General features: G+C 51.2%; 1 protein-coding gene across 3 annotated transcripts in view; it reads right to left on the minus strand.

Annotated features, from left to right (window-relative positions):
* Positions 1-539: 539 nt before the first annotated feature.
* Positions 540-24301, minus strand: part of CD6 (CD6 molecule) — a 49102-nt gene continuing 25340 nt past the window's right edge. Inside the window, exons 2-13 of one of the 3 annotated variants that reach the window (XM_025356164.1) lie at positions 14225-14293; positions 12949-13299; positions 12012-12323; positions 10983-11285; positions 9725-9790; positions 7303-7443; positions 6864-6959; positions 5053-5175; positions 3353-3424; positions 2890-3144; positions 2508-2612; positions 540-1648 (exon numbers count right to left, since the gene is read on the minus strand). In XM_025356164.1, the coding sequence (XP_025211949.1) occupies positions 1584-1648; positions 2508-2612; positions 2890-3144; positions 3353-3424; positions 5053-5175; positions 6864-6959; positions 7303-7443; positions 9725-9790; positions 10983-11285; positions 12012-12323; positions 12949-13299; positions 14225-14293 (1958 nt within the window). In that variant the 3' untranslated portion in view covers positions 540-1583. The remainder of the gene's footprint in view (positions 1649-2507; positions 2613-2889; positions 3145-3352; positions 3425-5052; positions 5176-6863; positions 6960-7302; positions 7444-9724; positions 9791-10982; positions 11286-12011; positions 12324-12948; positions 13300-14224; positions 14294-24301) is intronic. The other 2 variants (XM_025356165.1, XM_025356167.1) reach the window with 2 other exon arrangements.

Below are 24301 nucleotides of genomic sequence, written 5' to 3' on the forward strand. Positions count from 1 at the left end.
CACACACACTCTGCACATGGAGCAGTTGCTGTTGGTGCTCTTCTTGGACCATTGCCATGGAAGATGGCTTCTTATAGCACGTGCCTCTGACCCTCTGCCTGTGGCTTCTCCGGACACAGCATGCGCTCAGGTCACTCACAGGCAGCTCGGTAGTGCTGGGGCTGGGGGTTAATGCTCCTCAACCCATGACAGGCAGAGACGGTGGGTCAGTATCTCAGCTCCCTGCCCCCTTGGTGGGACAATTCTGAGGTGTGTCTCCCAGAGGTCCCCAGCACCACTGAGCCCTGGCTGCCCATAATAGCAACCTGTTCATGAACATTGTCTTCCTTCCTTCCCCCTTTTTCTTCCTCATTTTCTTACTGCTGCTCCCTGGGATTACTTCCCAAATAAAAGATTTGAGCTCAACTCTTTGTCTCATTGGTATCCAACATAGGCCACGCACACGCACACATGCATGCACATACATGCCACACACATGCACACACACGCAGCCTGGGTTCTATGACGTTTAAGAAATTGTCATTCCACGCCCTGGTTTAATTCAGCAATTCAGTTTAATCTCAGGATACTCAGAGCAGGACAACAAAGCCTGGTCTGAGCCCGTGGACCTCTCTCTGGGGGCTGCATGGAGACATTCGCAGCCCTGAGTACAACACTGCGTATTCATGCATCCCTCCCAGGAGCATCCTCATCAATTCGAGGAGACACATGGGGACTCGGGGCTTAGTGCAGCTTCTGAGCCCCTTACTGGAAGACATCTCTATGCTCCTGCCCCCGTGGGGACTGGGCCCCTATCTCTGGGGTCTGTGGTGGGGCTGGGCTGGGACCTTCTTTGTAAACCATAGGAAACTCAGAATAAACACCCATTGTCCAGGGACAGTCACTGTAGAACTGGTCTGTGCCCCTGGCGGACTTGGAGTGTCTCTGGGGCAGGACTGGCCTGCCAGTTCCTTGGTTGGGGGTACACAGTCAACCTGTCATTGTCAGCTGGTTGTGTCCAGGAAGGCTGTATTCCCTGCCCAGGTGCAGTTACCACCTGGAGCAAAGCCTGGGACAGCTGGTGTGCTATCCCGTCCCAACACTGATAGGTGTTATCACTTATCAGTGACAACAGCCCAGCAGCCCCTAGTGCGTGGGTCCTCCTGCAGCAGCACTGGCATGGGGGCCCAGTTCTGCCCCTCCCAGGACTTCTGGACCCTGAAGTGTCAGAAACTCAGGGAATCAAAGCGTCCGACACTTGAGGTTTGGAAGGGGCCTCCAGAATCATCCAGTCCAGCTCCCCAACTCCCCTCCACCAGCTGCCGAGAGTTAGCCCAGACTCTGCTTGTTCATCCCGGAGACAGAGGGCTCACACCTGTTGGAGGCAGCATCCTCTCTGGGGCTGGGGGAGGGCGGTGCCAGCAAGTTTGGCTCGATGGATGGAGACTGAGGGGTACAAGGTGCAACGTTTCCTTCCATCTCTCCAAGAGAGGACTCTCAGTCCCATGGGGAGGTGAGCTGGGAGGGTGGGGAAGGGGAAAGGGAGAAGGTAGAGCAGGAGGCCAGAGGGTCGGAGCCACCCCAGGAGCCTCGGCTAGCCCGGCCTAGGCTGCGCCGATGTCATCGTAGTCATCATTGTCGGTGGAGTCAGGCTGAGGGCTGGGGGACCCTGTGGGCAGAGAGGCCCAGGTTAGTGGGAGACCCAGTCATTGCCCCTGCTGCCCCGCGGGACAGAGCTGAGTGGGTCTGGCTCCACATCACTATCTCCGTGGGATGCTACATGAAGCTATCTGATCATCTTGCTTCCGGCCATGTCCCTGGCTGGGACATCAGCACTAAGGGAAGAGCCTCGTCTGTCTGGTTCAGGGCTGTGGTCTCCATGATAGCACACTGCACGACATGGTGGACGGCTGAATGCTAGGAGCCCCTCTGCTACCACAGTCTCCCCCAAGGGGCCAACCAGCTGCTTCTGCTTGAATGCCTCCACTAACAGGGAGCTCACTTCTTATCAAAGCAACCTGTTTGACTATTTCTTCATCCCGTCCACATCCATTTTCCCCACCTCTTTGTATTCTTGTGTTTGTGTTTGTTCTTTTGCAGAGAAAGAGTCTCGCTCTGACCCTGCAGTGGCATGATCCATAGTGATATGATCATGGCTCACTGCAGCCTGGATCTCCTGGGCTCACACCTCCCACCTCAGCCTCCTGAGGAGCTAGGACTACAGGCACATGCTACTACGCTCAGCTAATAATTAGTTTTTAGTTTTGTAGAGACTGGGTCTTGCTATGTTCCTGGGGCTAGTCTTAAACTCCTGGCCTCAAGCAATTTTCCTGCCTTGTGCTGGGATTACAGCCTTGAGCTACCATGCCTGGCCTTGCTTTGTTTTTTAAAAAGTTATTTTCCCTCTCTTCTTTCACCCTTCCTTTCTCCTTTTCCCCTTGAGTTAATGCATCCAATAGTTCCCCACTCATCTACTCCCCAGTGCCTCTCTGTCCCCCTCCCAAAATCCCTTCCCCAGATATTGGCACCTGGACAGCCAAACTGCTCCTCCGAAGGGGGCTGGGGTGGTGGCTGGAAGTTCTGGTACCACTCCCCGGACGAGGTGCTGGAGCTGTCATCAGCCGAGGGCCCTGCTGGAAACCCCCAGAACCAGTCACCCGCTGCCAGCACACAGCCACTTCTCAAGTTGCCAGAGCTGGGGGGCCCACGTGACTCACAAGAGCCAAGTCCCTAGCTTGACAAATGACAAAGCGAAGGCCCAGAGATGGGAGGAGACTTCTCCAAGGGCACACAGCGAATGGCTGTGGGACTGGGTAGAATCCTGACCTGGGCCTGGCTCAGGGCTCCCAGCTTCACGCCCCCTCCAGCCAGGCTGGCTATGGGATGGGGTTCGGGGGAGGCACAGCTTACCTGAAAAGGCTGGCTGGGTGCCTGCCAGCTCCAAGTTTGGGGGCTGCTCCGGGAAGGAACTCCTCTCTGAAGAAAACACCTGGGGGTTCCATGGAGGCGGCTTGCTTCTGGGACTATTGCAGTAATCCTCCCCCGAAGAGGTGCTCGACTCACTGTTGCTCCTCGGATGATACTGAGGACCCAGGGCTGGTGGGTCTGTAATGCAGTGTCCAGGGTTGGCAGCTGGGATGTGGGAGGCATGCAGCTCTTCAAGTCCTAAGCCAGGAAACGGAGAATGGTGACGAAAGAAGCAGTGCAGCAAGAAGACTTTAAGTCAGACTTCAGAAAGCACTTACTGCCTATAGGATTGGTTAAAGTCCAGAAAGACTCACTGAGGGAGGTTCCTGCTGGAAGGTCTCAAGGTGAGCTGAGCTACTGTCTGGAGGTGGGGCTGCCATTCACCCCCCTCCCCAACCTGACTCACCTTCCTCCAAGGGTGGCATCTGGAACCTGCTCTGCTGGACCTCCTCATCTGTGACCCGATGCCGCTGGGAATCTGCAAGCAGAGGCAGTGGTGGAGAGGGGTGAAGGCTCAACCTCATCATTTAGGAGCCTGGAGAAGGGACTGGATTTCCCTGGGCCTGGGGTGGCTGAACAGGGGGGGAGGATAACTCTAGAGACAGAGAGGGCTTAGCATGTCCCATCAAATTCCAGGTTCATATCCCAATCCAACAGACCCTTCGCCTCAATCTAGGGCCAACGTGTTTAACTAGCCTGGGGCCAGAAACTCAGTGCCCTGCAATCTCCCAGCCCCCAGCCCCAGCTGTCCCTCCTACTACTTAGAGAGGTATCAAGAGTCTGGGTTCTGTCCTTGTGACCTGGCAGCTCTAGGCAGGAGAAGGACAGATGTTTGCTCCTTCAAGAAGCCTTCCTAGAGTGAAACCCAGATGGTCTGGAATCACTGCATCACAGGCTCTGTGGCATCTTCAAGTTTCAGAAACAGATTTGTAGAGTCTGGAGAATATGATTGTCTGGGATCTTGGAGTCAGCTCTTTTGACTCTGGTACCACTGACTTTTAATTTCAATGTTATAACATTGTGGACTCTTAGTCTTGCATCTTATATGCCTGGGCTCAGAACCTCAGGTTTGACAGACACTTCATCCCTGTGGCTCCCAAACATTGGTCCTCAGGCCAGAAGAAGTGGAATCATCTGTGTCCCAGCCCCAGAAGCCCTGGGTTAGCAGGCGGGGCCGGGACAGCTGTCTGTTGCCCAATATCCATTCTGGCTTTTATCTGGACACAGCTGCCCAGGACAGAGATTTCGTTTCCCTGCCTCTGTTGCAGCTAGTGGGTTTGTGTGCTGGGTGCTGGGTTGTGAGCGGGAATGCTGTGGCCATCTCCAGCGTCCTGTCTTTCCCTTGCCCTTGCCTGGAATGTGGACATGGAGGTGAGCCATTCTGGACCATGCAGATGAAGGCAACATCTTAGGGACTGCACAGCAACAAGAAAGAAGGGGCTGGACCCCTGCCAACCTCTCAGGACCCTGTCATTTGGAGCCTTCGGTCACACACAGCCAAACTCATCCTGACTGATACATTAGGTGTGGGGAGGGGCTCAGGAATTGTTGACAAGCTCCCAAGTGATTCCACAATAGGGTGTGGGACACGCTGGTCTATTCCAACCTCCCAGCATTGCCCGGGCCCTGCCTTCAGCGTTATCTTTCCTCTTCCTATCCCCAGAAGGCAAAGAAAAGAGCCGGCTATGAGGCGCAAGCTGGCATGAGAGTGGAGGTAAGGAAGTGGGTGGGGCTGATGGGGTCAGACAGGGCAGGATGGGACACGGAGGGATATGGGCGGGCAAGAACCCCTGCCAACTGTGTGTCTCATCTGCACTCCCCCATCTCTCACACAGACAGCCATCTTTAGGTGAGTGTCAAAGGCCTGGTCTTAAGACCCTACATGGCTGGAGACAAACATGGGAGAGACAGAGGTCAGAGCGGAGATGTCCTGAGACATCGAGATGACCCCAGGGTCACAAAGCACTGTGAAAACGTCAATGTGGGACCATTTACAGTCAATCCAGTGGGTAACCAGGGGGATTCTGTCCGCATCATGCAGGGGTTACTAGGTGGGACTACCTGATTCAGGCAGGTGGGCCCTCGGGAGCCCAGCCAGGCACTCACTGTAGAAGGTGGTCAGGGCCACAGGAGGTTGGGCGCTGAAGTCATAGTGCTCATAGTCTGAGTCCGAGCCAGAGTCTGAGTCCTCAGGGGGCGGGGCCTGGACCTCGATGGGCAGCATGAAAACTGGGGAGAGAACAGAGTCGGGGGCATGGCAAAGCGGTGGGCAGAAAGGTATAGGGAGAGATGGTAGAGAGTATGAACAGCAGAGGTGAGAGGCAGAGTGGCAGGAGAGCACCAAGTAGCCCTTTTTTTTTTTTCTTTTCTGGGACAGGGTCTCACTCTGCTGTCCAGGCTGGAGTACAGTGGTGCCATCACAGCTCACTGCAGCATTGACCTCCTGGGCTCAGGTGATCCTCCCACCTCAGTCTCCCTAGTAGCTGGGACCACAGGCATGCACCATCACACCCAGCTAATGTTTGAATTGAGAAAGGTTTTCACAATGTTGCCCAGGCTGGTCTCAAACTCCTGGGCTCAAGCGATCCATCCCCCTCGGCCTCCCAAAGTGCCGGGACTACAGGCATCCACCACCGTGCCAGGCCTGGGTAGCCCATCTTGTACAAACCACCCAGTCTGAAGTTTCTAGGCTGCCTTCATTCATTTCCAATATGGAGAACTAAACATTTATTTAGCAAACGCTTAACACAGTACCTGCTATATGTGAGGCACTATTCTAACACTTACAAGTATTACCTCATTTAACCCTCATGATAACTCTGTGAAGTAGGTACATTACCATCCCCATTTTACCTTGGAGGGAACTGAGGCACAGACAGGTTCTTACCCGGCCCAGAGCCGGCAGTCTGGCTCTAAACCTCTAGACTGTGCTATTCGGTGAGCAACTGCCCTGTGCTAAGCCTTGTGCTAGATGCTGTATTCACATTCTCTTCTCAAATATATGGACACTCTGTGCAAAGGATATTTACAATATTTGGCTGAGTTTTGTATTGGTTTTTACATCATTGAACTCTTTCCCATAAAGGTGATTGAATATATTCATAATGCAAGGTGATTAAGCTCAAATTCCTCTGCAAGACTTTCAAGAGGCATAAGTCCACATATCATAAAGGATGAATGATTGACCTATTTTTTGTTTTTTGAGACAGAGTCTTGCTGTGTCTCCCAGGCTGGAGTGCAGTGGCACGATCTTGGCTCACTGCAACCTCTACCTCCCAGGTTCAAGCGATTCTCCTGCCTCAGCTTCCCAAGTAGCTGGGATTACAGGTGCACACCACCACACCCCACTAATTTCTGCATTTTTAGTAGAAACGAGGTTTCACCATGTTGGCCAGGTTGGTCTCCAACTCCTGACCTCAAGTGATCTGCCCACCTCAGGCTCCCAAAGTGCTGGGATTACAGGTGTGAGCCACTGTGCCTGGCCCCAATTTTTTTTTTGCTTAGAAAACATGAAATATGAAATAAAACCACATTCTAGGAGAATCTTGATGGGGCTTCGAAAGGCCAATTGGGCAGGACGCTGACAGGGATGATGATATCACAAGCCTACCAGCCAACTAGCAGAGCAAAGCAGAACAGATTTTCCTCTGAGAACAAAGATCTAGACCGTGCTTAGCCTGTATTTGTCCAGAATTCAAAACTCTAGAGTCCTAGTGTGACTGAATTGGAAGTCATCTGCCCTTCAACGTCTAGGGATGACTTGAGCCTGCTCAAGGTCCCAGGGCTGTGAATGGGCTGGCCCAGATCTCATCTCCAGCCATATGTACGTCTTGGACCTAAGCAGTGCTGACCTTCCAGAAAGTGCACCCTTCTTGTCCTCCCCAGCCCTCCCACACCCAGGATGGGGGACATCCTACCTTCTTTGGGGATGGTGATGGGGACCGGTTGATAGCTGTTGCTCCCTGCTGGGATGGTGGTGGGTAGGTGCTGGTGGTTCACCATTACGGGGAGGGCTGAGGGAGGGGAGGCAGAAATTCTACAAGTCATTTTTTTGCCCTCTCCCAGTCTACCTGGTTCCATTCTGTTCTCATCGAGACACCACCCTCCTCATTCCCCCAACACTTGCAGGCACACGCACGCACACACACACACACACGCACACACATGCACAGAGCCTGGTCCTCCCCGCTGGTGGGTACATGACTGCTGGGCATGCTGGGAAAATCCTTTCCACCATGGGGAGTTCCCCAGGGCCAGGGTCGGGTGGCCATTGCTGGACCACACCATTGCTGCTGGGGTTCTGCTGAGGCTCACACCCCCCTGGGATGGCAGTGGCTCCCAGAACCTTGCACTTACCATATTTTCCTTTAATTCTCAAGAGGATGAAGGCTATGAAGATGAGGGAGCCAAGGAGGAGAATTCCCAGAACGATGGAGGAGATGAAGAGCATTAGCTCCCGAGATTCCTTGTTCTCTAGTTTCACTGTCACAGAAGATTCTGGAAACAAGAATTCCAATTCAGGAAGAAAGAGGAATGGGCACTCAACCTTCTTTTTGCCTTTCCATTCTCTATAAAGCTGACCTGCTTCCCTTTTTATGTTATCTTCCTCCTTGCTTCCTTTTTCCATTTTTTTCCCATCTGCTTTTAAGTGTGTGGTATACATTAGGGGCTCAATAAATGCATATTGCATGCATGATTAATTGATTAAATGAATTACTGCCTGAAATACAACTGTGGCCACCAGGCTGCAGATATCTATCTGTCTGCTAGCTCTTCAGTATTTAGTCTTTGTTCAATAGACAATTATTGAGTACCCTGTGTGCCTGGCACTAGACCCTGGGGCTACACATATGACAACAGTATCACAGGCCTTGCGGGGCTCTGTCTAGTGGAGAGATCAATAAGTAACCCAATCCAATATGGTGAGGTACCTGCTGTGATGGAGGTTTGAACAGCGACACTGGGGGCATGAGGCCGTGTAAAAGGCACCCCATTCTCTGTGAGGGAAGCCCAAGGCTGACTTCCCAGAGATGGCCACTCTGAGCCACCTCTGGCAGTGAACAGACCATCAGGAGAGCTGTGCCTGAGACCCCCTCCTTCCCACCAGACATCCCCTCCACGAGGACAGGAGTGGGGTCTGGGATTCAGGGTCTCCCGCCTCTGCAGCCCCACTCTGGGGTGACTTCTTCCCTTCCCCCTCCCTCAGCCTCCCCTCTGCTTGAAAGAATGCAAAGCACAAGAATGGATACAGGGGGCAGTGAGGAGGGTGCCTGGAGTGAGCAGACCACAGGGCTAGATGACTAGTAGTGACAGCGACGGGGAGGGAGATGAGATCATCCAGACCTCCTTGCTGGAGGCAGTGTCTGCTCCCCCAGGAGAGAACCTTCTCCCTGTCTTCATTTTCTCTTCTCCCCTTTCTGTCTGCAAATGGGGAAGTTTGGGCCAGGATGGGAGCTGGATCTGGCAGCAAGAAGTAGATGTGAGAGTGAGGCTGGGTGTTGCGGCCATGGGGAGACCCGTGAATGTGGGCCGAGAGGGCCGTGGCCGAGGGAGGGGCTGATGAACCAAGGACCGGGGCGTGGTCCCTGGATCTCTCTTGGTGCTTCACTCTTTGCCCTTCTGGGATGGCGTGGATCCCCACCCCAACTTCAGGAAGAGAAAGTGTGTGAAGGTTGTCTGCAGGGCCTGGCAGGAGCTCGCCCGGCAGCCTGTGCAGTTGTGTGTTTCATTTCCTCTGTGTGCTGTCATCTATGGCTAAGGCCTCTGTGCCCTCTCCCCAAACCCCTGTTCACTGCTTCTGGGGTGTCTGAGAGAAGATGACAGAGAGCTAGGAGGCACAGCAAGGGAGTCTGGGCCAGCCCCTGTGGGTATCCCAGGACTGCAAAGGGGCTCTATGCCTGAACTCAATACTCATAGCAACAGCGGACCTTCAGACAGTTCTTACAGTCTTCGAGGCTCTGTTCTAAGTGCTTTACAAAAATTAATTCACTGGAGCCTCACAGCAATGCTAGGAGAAAGGTGCTATATGCGTATCACCCCCATTTTATAATCGAGGCATCTGAGGCTCAGAGAGGTTAAGAGTTGCCCAACAGGACACAGCTAGCAAGAGGCACAGCTGGGATTTGAGTCCTGGGAGTCTGCTCTGATGCCAGCCAAGCTACACACAGCTGGTGGGTAGACCAAGAATGGATCTGGAATTCAGAGCCTTGGTTGTCAATTCTGGCCAGCAATCACTAGCTGTGACTTCAGCCTCAGAGCCTCAGCTCCTTTCTTGATGTAAGGATTATACTAAGACCTCTCCCATTTGGCTACAGGGAGGATTAAAGGGTTGGGAAATAATAGCTACAAAGCACTAGGCCCAGTGTTTGGCCTGTTACGAACACAGGGCTGTGTACCAATATTCCCGCTACCCAGCTGGGCCAAGATCGCCCTACCCCTGCCGCCCCCTGACCCTGACCCCTGCTCGAGGTGGTATCAGCTCTCTCCAGCTCTTTCCTTCTTCCCTCCAGGAGCTCACAGGAAAGTGGGGGAATGGACTCCTGTCCAGGAAGTCTCAGGACTCAGTAATCTACGGGCTGACTTGGCAAGGAGGGGATGTAGAAAGAGTAGAAAGTGACGCCCAGAGAGTCCCCGGGGAGGCAAGTCCATTGGCTGGAAGTGGAGGATGGGGACCAAACCATCCGCAACCCCAACACAGGTGTGCACAGAAACACACACACACACACACACACACATGTCCAAGCTTCTGAGAAACCATGTAGTACCCAGCAACACTTACCTGTGGTGACTGTCTGAACACTTGCAGGGACTTCGGGAGTGGACAGATTGTGCAAACTCCGGGAAGCTGTCAGAAAGCACCGCCCAGTCACTCAATGCATGTTACTGAGCACCTACTATGTGCCAGGCCTTGGGTTAGAAACTGAATGGGACAGACAAGGAACCCAGAACTAGGGTTGTGCTCCTATCAGGGGCACGTGGCTAAGGAAACTTACATCCCTCCCCTCCTCCCCCTATAGTAAGGAGGAACTCATGGATTAAATGCTGGGAAGGCTCTTTGATTAGAATAAAGGGCTAATAGAATTATCCCTTCTCCCTGTGTAAGCTGCTACAGACCACAAATCCCTGTTCCATTCAGTTTCAGTTTGTTCTTAATCGGCCTAGGGAGATGATGAGCTGACATTATCTTCATTATCATCATCGGCATTCCCGTTGGGCAGGTATGCTCACAAAGAAAGGAGCTTAAAAGTCCCTCAGCAGTTACCATCAGGTTTCCCAGCTATCCTGCGAAGTGCCTAGTATCAGCATCCACACTTGTAGGTTAAGGGACTGTTGGAAGCCTCCTTGCCAGTAAATGGCAGAGCTGGAATTTGTAACCAGGTGTCTGAACGCCGTAAGAACGCAAATATCATGTTTCTTCAGATCTATCGAACACTCACATTTTTTCAAACTTTAACACGTCTGAAACTGGGATCATGGCCTCAATCATTACGTTTGGTGGTTTATTTTGGCAGCGTTTGTTCTTCTTTACGGTACATAAAATAATAATGGTGCGACTTATAAACAATGCCATCTTAGATTTGGTGAAATATGGTAGAACCCAACTCATAGAGTGGCTATGAGGCTTAGCTGAAATAAGAGCTACTTAGTGCTCAACAATGCCTAGCATATGATCAAGGCTCCAGAAGCTGTCACCGATATTATTACTAGGGCCTGCTAATATTATTTTTACTGTCACCACCAGGCCTGGGATGGCAAATTGGTTTCAACTCTTGAGTCAATCCCAGTCAAGAGGAACCGTTGCTTAGCATATAATGTCTTCATATACGATTCATCATTCTGGGGCTGAGTGGAGCATCTGAAAATGCCTCGATGAATTAGCACTGTCTGCCTGGGCACCATAAGGACAACGGTCCTTCTTATGCCATATGTGCCATTGCCGATCTGGTGCCTATTGTGGTCCTTGGGCTGTAAGTTTTTAGGACATGGATTCAGGTAGTATTCTGGCTCATATTGGGGGGTGGAGTGGGATGGGGTACCTGAGCAGAGGACCCTGGCTGCCAGCGACTGGCTGCAGAGGTTGGAGTTGTTGAACCGCCAGGAGCAGTTGGAGAGGGTGAGCTCCTCCCCGTTGCATGAGTAGTACATCCTGCCGGACAAGGAGTGGGGCAGCCCCTTGGGCCTCTCGATCACGGTTCCGCAGCCCAAGGACTGGCAGAGCACCTTGGCCTCTGATGCGTACCACTCACTGTCACACACTGTGTTCCAGACCCCTCGGAAGTGTACCTCCACCTGCCCCTCGCAGGCGTCGGCGCCCCCGGTCAGGCGCCAGGACTGGTGCTCTGCAGGAAAGGGGCAGGGGACAGAGTCAGGTTAGGATCCTTTGGGCAGATATTCCCGTTAGCCCAGACCCACCAGGGCAGGCACCAATGAAGCCATTTGGTCTCCAGATCTTGTGTCTTCTCCCTTCTGTGTCTGTGTCCCCCTGTCACCTGCCCCATCTGCTTTGGCCAGCCCTGCTGTGATAAGTGTGGTCTGTGGAGCAGCAGCATCGGCATTGCCTGGGATCTTGTTAGAAACACAGACTCTGGAGCTCTGCCTCAGACCTACTGAATCAGAATCCACATTTTAACACTCCCACCTCCCCCATCTCCTGCATATCAAAGAGAGGCACTGGCTGGTCCAGAAGCTTCTGGCCTCACCTGGACAGACCAACAGCCTCCTCAGAGGCCTCCCTGCCTTCAGTCTCTCCTTGCTGCTTGAATGCAGGTGACCAACTCCCGCTCGGGAAGAGTGTCACTTTTAATGTCATCTCTTCCAGGAGGTGGTCAGCCTTAGCCTCCAGCTCCACATTGCCTGCTGCCTCTAGGCTCCACCTGACTGCCTTTCTTGGGGGCATTTACCACTTTCCCTCCTGAATTACGTTTGTCTCAGTCTCATCTCACTTCCTGAACTGTGACCTCTCAAGGACAGGGACCACCTCTCCGGCACTAACTCCAGGCTTGGCGCCCAGTGGGCCTATGCTGAGTGTCGGTGGTGACCGCGCTTCAGTGACTCCGCCCACTGACCTGAGCACACCACGCCCGCGTCCTCTTTGTGGCCACAGTAGTGCTGTCCTGGCAGCCCCGGGCAGTCCCACAGGTAAGCTTCGGCCCCGGAGCAGTTCACCTGGTCCCGGTGGATAGGTCCGTGGCCCGGCGTGAAGTGCAAGCCGGGCACGGCCTGGACTGCCCAGCCGCAGCCCAGTTGCCTGCACACCACGTGGGCATCCTCCAGGTCCCAAGTGTCATCGCACACCGATCCCCACTCGCCATGCTCCAGCATCTCCACGCGGCCGGCGCAGGCGCTGCCACCGTCCACCAGGCGCAGCGCGCGGTTCTCTAGGGGTGGGAGGGGTTGTGGACACTGGGGCACCCGGCGAGGAAGAAAGGGTTGGGGTGATGGTTGGACTGGCAGGAGAGTTGTGAGCGTGTTGTGGACCCGGTGAGAAGGCTGTAGCTCGGTAGGCAAGACTGGGAATCCCCCCAGGACTGCAGATGGGGTAGGTAGAGCAGCAGGCTGGTGGGAAGGACCAGAGACCTGGTGGGCGGGGCCTGGAGGGCAGGTTTGGTATCCTGGGAGCCACAGCGCTAAGGGGAATCCTGTGAACCTGGCATGTTTATGTATATGGGGAAAGGGGAGGAGATAGAGACCCAGAGCGGGCGGGGACAGGGAAGCGGTGGGCCCAGTAAGTGGGGTTAGAGACCCGGTTAACTTTGGGAACCCAGGAGTGGGACTAGGGACCAAGTGTAGGGGAGTCTGGGGGCCAGATCCGAGGAAATGCTCAGATCTGGAAATGACTCGAGGTCGTACTCCGGTGTGGGAACCCGGTGCGTTTGCACTGGTAGGCGGTGAGGGTGGAGGTCTGGAGGGCGAGGCTTGGGTCCAGGGGCTGGAGCCAGGGGCAGTGGCTGAAGGCCTGGGGAGTGGGGCAGGTGGGGGCCTGTGTAGGGGGTGTGCTCGTACCTGCACAGATGACGCGGGCCCGCCTCCCGTCCCTGCGGCACGCGTGCTCCACCACCTCGCAGAGCTGCCACTCGGTGCCGCTGCACAGGAGGGCGGGTGCTCCGGCCAGAGTGGCGTTAGCGGCAGCGCTTGTGTTCCCGGCCTCCGGCGGGGGCGGCAGCTCGGGGGTCGGCCGGGGGAGCAGGGTGGCTGCCTCCGCCCCACCGCAGTCCAGTGCTCGGCACACGGCCTCTGCGGCGCGGCTGTCCCAGAGCGCCCAGCACGCGGGCTCCCAGGACGCTTTGAGCCGGACCTCCACCGTCCCGCTGCAGCTGCTGCTCCCGTTCGTCAGACGGACCGGAAGCCGCTCCCCTGGAAGTGTCAGACCAGTGAGCTGAGACCGGTGGGCCGGGGCAGGCGGTTGCCCAGGCTCTGCCACTGACTCTGCGTGACCTTTGACAACGCCCTGCTTGGCTCTGGGTCTCAGCTTTCCAATCTGCAAAATGGAGCCGGGCCGGCTCATCCCTGATCCCCCCTTGAGGCCTGACCCTGTGATTCTCCTTAGAGTCAGGCGAAGGTGGGGCTCAGGAGTGACTCTAGAGGTTAAGATGGGTGACAGACAACCAGGGATCCAGCCCCCACAAACCCTCCTCACTTGCTCCTGTCTCCAGGGGCACCCGTTTGTGAAAGAAAGGCAGAGTTGTGAGTTCAGGGGCCCTGGCCCAATGGGTACATGCTTCCCCTGGAGGCCCCTCTGCTCCTCTGAGGGTACTGTCCTAGAGGCTGCCACAGTAACCAGGGAACCCTGGAGGATTGCCAAAGGGCTGGCCATGGGGTTGATGATGGGCTGCTTCAGCTGATGGCGGTCCTCACTTCCCCAGAACCCCTTCTTTGGGAACCACCTGCCCCTTTTAGCCCAGGAATGTACCCCCAGTGCCAGCATGCAGCTTTGCATAGAGTAGGTCCTTAATAAATGTTTGTTGAGTAAATCAAGGACCCATCTGGTGGAACCCTGCCACCCCCACCAAGAACTCTAGCTTGTTCTCCACAAATCCCCTTAAAATACTCCAGGCATACCTGCCCACCTGTATGTGACTTATCAGTGGCCTCTCAAAAAATGGTAGTTCTACGATCTCAAAGTGAATTGATAGCGGAACTTCGGGTGATGGGTCAGGAAGAAGTGTTGTCTGAAGTCAGGGAGCCTCCTGGCATCCTAAATGTCCTTCCCTTCTTTATTACCATGGGGGACCACCTACAGAAAGCTGACCATGGACCCCCAGAGACAATGTTTGCTCACCTGGCTGCCAGACCTCGCTCTCTGCACTGCTGGCGTTGAGCTGGTCAGATGGGGCTGGAGACAGATGACCTGAAATGAACCAGCAGGAGCGTGGTGGGTGAGTGAGCTCAGGCCTGGAGGCCACAGAGGCACCCTGATGAGCAGGGGGCACTTCCTGGAGCCTGTGGGGGCTACATGAGGCCTTTGGAAAAGACATGGTCCTCAACTTTGGGTGCATTTGCATTTGCCTCCCTTCAGGGTAGGGAAAATTCTCAAACATTGGCGTTTCAAGATCCTCCACTTTATCTATTCATTGCACACACTTCAGAAATCGGAGTAGAACAGGTAGGAATGGCAGTGGGCATTGGGGCCAGACACACAAACTGGCTTCGTGACCATGAATGAGTGACTTAATCTTTCTGTGCCAGTCCCAATTTTTCAACAATGATACTTAGGAAAATATCGTGAGACTGAAATGAGACAGCCCATGAAATACTTGACATATAGAAAAAGCTCGAAAATGGGAGTGATTTAGAAAAAAAAAAAATTCTGTTTGTAGAATTTGTTTGAGAATTTCATACCAGACTTTAGAATAATTGGCACATCCTGAACTGGGAACCACTGGATTGCAAAGTGTTTTCAGACACTAAGAAACTAACATTCGCTAAGGACAGGTATTTACATATATTATTCTATTTACTTTCTTTTCTTTTCTTTTTTTTTGAGACACAGTTTCGCTCTTGTCACCCAGGCTGGAGTGTAATGGCTCGATCTCGGCTCACCACCACCTCTGCCTCCGGGTTCAAGCGATTCTCCTGCCTCAGCCTCCCGAGTAGCTGGGATTACAGCCATGGGCCACCATGCCTGGCTAATTTTGTATTTTTAGTAGAGATGGGGTTTCTCCATGTGGGTCAGGCTGGTCTCGAACTCCTGACCTCAGGTGATCTGCCTGCCTCAGCCTCCCAAAGTGCTGGGATTACAGGTGTGAGCCACCGCATCCAGCCTATTCTATTTACTTTCAACAACACAATGAGGCAGGTATTAGCATTCTTATTTTACAGATTAGGAAAAGGTGGCTCCAAAAGCAAAAATCAGTTGTCCCTGCCAGATAGGGTCCATTTATTCCACCAGAGCTACTATCCATTCTGCCCTGGGAGGCCGACCTGTTTGAATTAACCCCTGTCTTCCTGGGCCTTATGGCTTCTGCCAGATTCAGCCAATGGGGAGCCTTAGCAGAGATAGGAAGAAGTGAGGAGAGCGAAGATGTGACACTTATTCCTCTGGCCCCACCTATGAGGTCCCTCGGGTAGGCTGTGTCCCTCATGTGAAGGACATTGTTTATTCAAGGTGACCTCTCCTTGACTGTCTCCTACTCGGACTCACTGACCGCTCCTTGGTTGTGTCTCCTTTGGCCAGAAGTTGCTCTTAGATTCTACTTACTGCATTACCTTGGTAAATAGTTCTTCTGTAAATGAGTCCCCTTTAAATTCCTATTCTAGGTGTGCCACCTGGTTCCTGCTGGGACCCTGACTGATGCGTGGCCTGAGGCCACCCGGTGAGCAAGCTGCAGAGCCTGGATTTAAACTGTCTCCAAGGACTTGCCTCCCCTCTGGGCTGGGATGTTTGGGCTTGCAAAGCACAAAGGGAGGCTCTGGGGCAGGGACTTTTGTGGTTGCATATGAACTCCTCTGCATTTCCTGGTTTCTCTTGCACTTAGGGTGGGCTGGTTGAAGCCTAGGCAGAAGACGTGTGCCCACTTTTGAGCCAAAGCAGGAAAGAGGCAGTGAGCCTTTTCCACTTACGTCTTCCCTGTTGAAGCATATTAGAGGCCCTGGGTTGCCGAGGAACTGCAAGAGGGAAGGGGATGTTGAGCCGACTTGAATTTTGTGTGAGTAAGGAGGAGTAAACCATTATCATGTTAAACCATGAAGATTTGGGGGTGTCCTTGTTACTACAGCCTTGCCTAGCCTGGCCTGACCGATACAGAGGCTGAAGACTTGGAATGACCGCTACACATTCCTGGAGTTTCACCTGAGCAGATTCCACGGACACGCCCCCTGAGCCTGAGCATGTGTGTGTGCGTGTACACACCCTGGCAGACAGCCCTCTCCAGGAAACCGTGTGGGCCTCTCCATCATCAGGCAGAAAGTCATCAGCCCTCTAATTGCCGTCCTCGCTAACTCCCTGGCTATCTGCCCAGCCTGACCTCCTGGAGGAGAAATGACTCCAAATTCAGAGCACAAACTCTGTGGCTGATGTATTATAATAATCAGCGCGAGAATTCAGATGCCCACAAGTTGGGATTTCAGAATCTCGGTTCCCACAGCAACGGTCCCAGTGCTTCAGCATAGTTTTCAATGTTACGACATGCGGTGGGGGAGGGGGATTGAACGATGGCTGCAGTGTGTATGACTGTGAGGTGTGTGCATGTGAGTGTGTGTGAGTGACTGTGCATATGTGATTACGACTGTGTGTGTGAATGTGATGTGTGTTGGGGTGGGGGGGCTTTAACTCAGCTTAGAATCATTTCTCTCTCTGGGTCTGGAAAACCACTCTCTCATGCATAAAGACACAAACGTGTTCTCCTAGATCAGAAAACCCTAGAGGGCAGGGCCCACGGCTGGGTCCGCCCTGTGTCCCCCACTGTCCCCCACAGTGTCCAAGGCAGTGTTTGTTGATTGCCTGACCAAATGAAAGAGTGAGCAGCAGCTGCCAGCTCCAAGGCAGTTGAAAGCAGATAACCTCGAGGGCTTTATTTTTGCGACAAGCATTCTCCCATCCCCTATCCCAGGAAGGGAACCTGGCTTCTCTGTTCTCTGACTTCTGTGCTACAGGGAGAAAAACAGAAATTACCTGGAACCATCTTTCCATCCAGGCCTCATTTCACAGAGAGCCGAATGCAAGATCAGCGTTTCTCAGACATCATGATCACCTTTTTCGTTCTGAGACAGAGTCTCGCTCTGTTGCCCAGGCTGGAGTGCAGTGGCGCAATCTCGACTTACTGCAACCTCTGCCTCCTGCGTTCAAGCGATTCTCGTGCCTCAGTCTCCCGAGTAGCTGGGACTACAGACGCTCACCACAATGTCGGCTAATTTTTGTATTTTTTTTGTAGAGACGGGGTTTCCCCATGTTGTCCAGGCTGGTCTCGAATTCCTGAGCTCAAGCGATCTGCCCGCCTCAGCCTCCCAAATTGCTGGGATTACAGGCATGAGCCACCGCACCCGGCCCGTTATTACCACTTTTGCCTGGCCCTGTGCCTCACACTTTTCTTTAAATTGGTTCACTTTTTTTCTACAATAAATGTATTTGAAAAGCTGCCTGCTATGGTTTGAATGTGTTCCAAAGTTCATGTGCTGGAAACTTCATCCCCCAATGACCTGTGTTGAGAAGTTGGATATTTAACAGTTGATTAGGGCTGGGCATGGCGGCTCACACCTGTAAGCCTAGCACTTTGCAAGGCCGAGGTGGGCGGATTACCTGAGGTCAGGAGTTCAAGACCAGCCTGGTCAACATGGTGAAACCCCATCTCTACTACAAATACAAAAATTAGTCGGGTGTGGTGGCACACGCCTGTAATTCCAGCTACTCAGGAAGCTGAGGCAGGAGAATTGCTTGAGTCTGAGAGGCGGAGGTTACAGTGAGCCGAGATCATGCCACTGCAGTCCAACCTGGCCAACAGAGCAAGACTCTGTCTCAAAAAAAAAAAAAGAAAACAAAACAAAAGAAAAAAGAAAAGAGCTGATTAGTCATGAGGATTCTGCCTTCATGAACGGATTAATGCTGTTATCACGGGGGTGTGTTGGTTATTGCAGAAGTGGCTTTGTTGTAAAAGTGAATTTGGCCCTCTCTCGCTCTGTCTCTTGTGCACTCTCCGGCCATGTGATGCCTTCCATTGTGTTCTGATGCAGGGAGAAGGCCCTCATCAGATGTGGCCCTTAAATCTTGGGCTTCCCAGCCTGCAGAACTATGAGAAACAAATTTCTTTTTGTTTTAAATTACTCATTCTGTGGCACTTTGTTATAGCGACACAAAACAGAGTAAGAGCAAACCTTTACCCTTTCCTGTGAATTTGCTTTTTTACATCATTAAAGACACCTGAACATAAAAATATTCACTGCAGATTTTTTTTTTTTTTTTTTTTTTTTTGAGACAGTGTCTCGCTCTGTCCCCCAGGCTGGAGTGCAGCAGTGTGATCTCGGCTCACTGCAACCTCCACCTCCCAGATTCAAGCAATTCTCCTGCCTCAGCCTCCCAAGTTGCTGGGATTACAGGTGCCCACCACCACACCCTGCTAATTTTTTTGTATTTTGGGCACAGATGGGGTTTCTCCATGTTGGCCAGGTTGGGTCTTGAACACCTGACCTCAAGTGATCTGCCTGCCTCGGACTCCCAAACTGCTGGGATTGCAGGTGTGAGCCACCGCACCCAGTCCACTGCAGATTTTTGAATGGCAAAAAGTTAGAAACAGCGTGAATGCCCATTCACAGGGGAAATTATTGAATCAATTATGGTCCATTTACAGCGTGGCATCTTATGCAGCCTTTATAAAGAATGAAATAGACCCAGATGGGTTGGCAGGATTTCCAAGCTGTGTCGAGTAGGAAAAGCAAGACGCAAAGAATAGAATAGAATATGATACAATTTTTGTAAAACAAGGCCAAACACCGCCTCTGCGAACTGGTATGATTACAGGAACATGAAGACAAGTGTGGGAGAACACACAGCAGATGATCAAAATGGAAAAATTAAAAGGGTGGGCTTCAGGGGAAGAGGCCGAGAAGGACTAGCTCCACGGGCTGGTGGACTGTGTGCAGGGCCTCGTGCTTAGAAGGACCCGGCCCTCGCTTGAATGCTCTGCTGTTGCCATCTTGAAATTCCTCATAATTTCTTGAACCAAAGACCCTGCATCTCCATTTTGCACCGGGCCCTGCAAATTACGCAGCTGGTCCTGGGACACAGTCACAGCCATGGAAGATTGGGGGAGGAAAAGCAAGCAATGAAGGTAAAAGGCTGTAGTTTAAAAATCATGTATGATATGATTCTATGTATGTAAAATTAGGTGTGTATGTTGATTTGAAAAAAATTAGAAGATATTAAACCTAAAGGGACTATTTATATGACTTGCCTAAAATAGAAGGTAATTGTAAAACTAAGCAACTAAAAACAAAGCCATGTTAGAGATGTTAAAAGACACATCATCAGCAGGGTGCAGTGGCTCACACCTGTAATCCCAGCACTTTAGGAGGCTGAGGTGGGTGGATCACAAGGTCAGGAGTTTGAGACCAGCCTGGCCAATATGGTGAAACCCTGTCTCTACTAAAAATGCAAAAGTTAGCCAGGCATGGTGGCAGGCACTGTAGTCCCAGCTACTCGGGAGGCTGAGGCAGGAGAATCGCTTGAACCTGGGAGGCGGAGGTTGCCATGAGCTGAGATCAAGCCACTACTGCACTCCAGGTGGGGTGACAGAGCGAGACTCCATCTCAAAAAAGAAAAAAAAGCAAAACACCACATCCTCATCAGACTATCTGATAGAATCAGAAGGAATGACAGAACATTGGAAAAATAATAATAATTTAAACTTTTATTGCCATGTGATTCAGTGTTATTTAATGCTAACTTCATTCACCACCTGAAGTTATACTGTGTGCCCCTGAAAGTCTTCTCTAATTGTGCCCCATATTCTGGAAAGTGATGGAACAAGACAGGGAAGGGATGGAGGGGAGCGGTTGGTTTCAGAATAGGAGAAGAAAAAAGGTTGGGAGCCCCGACTCCAGCCCAGGAAGGAAGCGGCTTTTTCAGGCCAGCCCCAAGCAGATGCCCCCGAGTGGGAGAGGACCTCCGATGGGGTAGTCTGAAGAAGACTCCGGTGGAACGGGCTGCGAAGGAGACTGTAAGCACAGGAAGAATGAAAGCACAAAAGACCTGCCTTGTCTGGAATCTGAGAAAACGGGACACTGATACTCCTGTTGTGTCACCCAGGCCCCTGAGATGTCCCACGGGCATCTGAGAGGTGAGGGACTTGTGGAGAAAGGAGGCATAGACATCGAGGGAAAGCTGAGCCTCCCGCTGGCCATCCCAGTGTCAGAGCAAGCCTGGTGGGAAAACTTTCACTCCCCAGACTGCCGCCCTGGCCATGCCCAGTGACCAGTGTCAGGTCAACACCAGCTACAGCTGAGGTTATTCTCTGTCCTCCGGCTTTGTCAAAGGTGCTGAGGAAAACGCGGTTGCATCCTGAATGCTAGTTGAGTGGATGATGGATGAAGAGATGCCGTACAGAGCCAGAGGCAGGGTGGGAAGGGACGATGGAAACACGGAGGTGAAATCTACAAGCAGTGTAGCCAGGTGCATGTGTCACCTGCTAGAAGTACAGTTTAAAAAAAAAAAAAAAAAAAGCAGAAAGTGTTTGCAAACACAGATGCCAACAGCCTTAACAACAGCAGCAAACCAGGCCCTTTCGATCCAGTAATTCCACATCTGGAGACCTATCCTAAAGAAAACTATCTCAAGTACCACACTGCCTGGAGACTAAAGTCCATGCTTTGGAACTAGATGGTTCTAGATTCCCTTTTCCATCCATTGGAGCCCCAGAATGTGCTGGTTTTTAGTTTTTAGTTTTTCTGTTTTGCGATAGAGTCTTGTTCTCGCTCTGTTGCCTAGGCTGGAGTACAGTGGCACGATCTCGGTTCACTACCACCTCCACCTTCCTGGTTCAAGCGATTCTCATGCCTCAGCTGCTGAGTAGCTGGGGTTACAGGCGCCCACCACTATGCCTGGCTAATTTTTTTTCTTTGTATTTTTAGTAGAGATGGGGTTTCACTATGTTGGCCAGGTTGATCTCGAACGCCTGGCTTCAAGGGATCCGCCCACCTCAGCCTCCCAAAGTGCTGGAATTACAAGGCATGAGCGCCCGACCCTGTGCTGTTTCTGATAGTATAATAAAAACAAACAAACAAACAAACAAAAACCCACCAAAAAAAAAAAAAAAATCCGAACTGGAGACAACCAGATTGTCTAAAAGTGATTGGGGAGTTGGTTAGAAAAACATAGCACATTAAAAATACTTGCCAAAAAAAAAAAAAAATTTACAGGGAGTAGTTAATGATGCGGGGGTAAGTTTATGCCACAATGTTAAGTAGCAGAAGCAGAATACAGGGTTGTGTTATAAATATGGCTGTGCTCTCCCCTCCAGTCCCCGTCCTCACCCCCAGCCAGGTTTCAAGCTTCTGAAGGTTTTCCAGGACCCAGAGAGAGCCCGAGTTCTATCCCCCATTCTGTCCTCTCACTGTATTCTGAGATTTTTTTTTCTTGTGGGCCCAGTGACATTTAATTACATAGCTATCCTGGTCATGAACTGTTTGACAACCATTGGCTCACTAGATTCTAAGCATCACCCCCATATACCCGGCATCTTGCACAGTGCCTTGCCCTGGAGAAATGCTAAAAGAACATCAATAAATAAAATTTAATCTCTACTACAGGGAAAGAAAATACATGCCCACATGGTATTAATAAGTTTTCCTTCCTTCCTTCCTTCCTTCCTTCCTTCCTTCCTTCCTTCCTTCCTTCCTTCCTTCCTTCCTTCCTTCCTTCCTTCCTTCCTCCCCTCCCTCCCTCCCTCCCCCTCCTCCTTCCTTCCCTCCTTCCTTCTCTTTCTTTCCTTTCTTTCTGTCTTGCTCTGTCACCCAGGCTGGAGTGCAGTGGTACGATCTCAGCTCACTGCAACCTCTGCCTCCTGAGTTCAAGCAATTCTCCTGCCTCAGCCTCCCAAGTAGCTGGGACTACAGACATGTGCCACCATGCCTGCCTAATTTATATATATTAGTAGAGACTGGGTTTCACCATGTTGGCCAGGCTGGTCTTGAACTCCTGACCTCAGGTGGTCTGCCCGCCTTGGCCTCCCAAAGTGCTGGGATGACAGGCGTGAGCCACTGCGCCTGGCCTGTTTTCCTGTTTTCTTTCTGCCTTGTGTTCTACTTTTTTCAAATGTTCTATATCAAATAAAAATTAAAGGTCTCCAAATAAATACACAGAACTTTTTTCCTGGGGGGACATGTGGGCTAGCTTGAAGTACGAAAACAATGAGCTTTAACACTGACTACCCAGTCACCCTGTTCCACTGAGCCTGCAGAGAGCACCTGGGCAGACAGTGTGGCCATGTCAGCCAAAGCCATACTCATTCCCCGGGAAGAAATGAAGAGCTCATGTGGCCGGCAGGTCACAGTGTTTTTTCTCAGAAAATGTCAGCATTTTTGGGAGCACAGTGCAGGGGGTCACTGGGCTGGACATCAGGAGATGAGGGTTAACTTCTATCATTAACTTGCTACATGACCTTGGACGAGTTCTTTCACTTTCTGGCCCCATTTTCTCACTTGCATAATGACAGATTGATGAGATTTTGATCTCGTCCAGTCCTTACATTCTTTGATTATAATGAGATAAGATACGTAATGAAAGACAACATCTATTGAGCACTTACTGTATGCCCCATAGGTGATAGCTGTTATCTGTGTGCATTACATGAACTAGCAAATCCTTACAACTACCCTAATGAGGTGCATACTACTAATATCATCATCCCAGTGTCATCACTGAGAAAACTGAGACATAGAGAGCTTAAGTAAATCACCCAAGGCCACCCAGCCAGTCAGCAATCAAAGCAAGATTTGAACCTGGACAGTCTGGCTCTAGAAATCACCCTTTTAACCACTACAGCGTGCTATTTTCAGTATGCTGTCAATATAAATGGGAAATCTGTCCTACATAGTCCATTCATCATCACAGAAGTGGGTCCATAGTACACGAAGTACTCATCTGTATAAACGCAGGAGAGGAGCCTACAGTGGAAAGGCCTAGAGATCACTCAGTCCAGCTGGGAGAGAGAATCGTGTATTGCTGGGCTGTCCAATACAACAGCCACCAGCCACGTGAGGCTGCTGAGTACTTGAAATAGGGCTCGTGCCAATAAGAAACTCAAATTTTCATTTTGTTTAATTCAATTCATTCCTACTTAATTTACAAAACGTTTTCCATTGAATTTTAAAGGCATAATCAATCCAATCGTTGGAAAACTTTTTCAAACAGCTGGAGTAAGTTAGATACGTGATTCTCCTTTTTCAATTGTAGCTAGTATGAAATCTAAATACGGATTGAATATTTTCGATGAAACTTGAGTGTCCAAATTGAGACGTGCTTTAAGCGTGAAGTACAGGTTGTGTCTCAAAGGTTTAGTAAGAAGAAAGAACGTGAAGTATCTCGTTAATAATTTTTTTATTGATGTCATGTAGAAATGATATTTTGGATATATTCGGTTACATTACATATATTATTAAAGTAATTTCATCTGTTTCTTTTTACTTTTTTGAAAAAACGCAGCTGCTAAAAATTTATTTATTAATTATTTTTATTTTATTTATTTATTTATTTATTTTGAGACAGAGTCTCGCTCTATCACCCAAGACTGGAGGGCAGTGGCACAATCTTGGGCTCACTGCAACCTCCGCTTCCCAGGTTCAAGCGATTCTTCTGCCTCAGCCCCCTGAGTAGCTGGGACTATAGGCATGCACCACCACGCCTGGCTACTTTTAAAATATTTTTAGTAGAGATGGGGTTTCACCATGTTGGCCAGGCTGGTCTTGAACTCCTGACCTCAGGTGATCCACCTGTCTTGGCCTCCCAAAGTGTTGGGAGTACAGGCATGAGCCACCATGCCAGGCCAAAAATTTAAAATTATAAATGTGGCTCACATATTGGCATCAGACCGTGCTGTATGGGGGGAAGGTACACAGGCCTTGCATCCAAAGACTTGGGCTGGAGTCCAGCTCTGTTCCTTATTAGCAGAGTGACCTTCGGCCAGTCACTTTGCCAGTCTGAGCCTTAGATTCTCATCCATAAACTGGAGTTAATAATGCTTCTCTCAGAAGGTTTTTTGTCAGCAAGTATTTTGGCAGAATTATTGCAAAATCTGAGGCCCAAAGGAAGAGTATCGCCAAGGCCCACGGGGAGGTCAGGCTCCCAGTGCAGTGCGGTGATCTCCCAGATAGCCCAGCTGCTGCTCTGGAGCACTGCCAGGACAGGGCAGGGTCTGCCCCTCTGCAAGAC

The sequence above is a fragment of the Theropithecus gelada genome, chromosome 14, assembly GCF_003255815.1.
Source record: "Theropithecus gelada isolate Dixy chromosome 14, Tgel_1.0, whole genome shotgun sequence".
Classification (NCBI taxonomy): domain Eukaryota; kingdom Metazoa; phylum Chordata; class Mammalia; order Primates; family Cercopithecidae; genus Theropithecus; species Theropithecus gelada.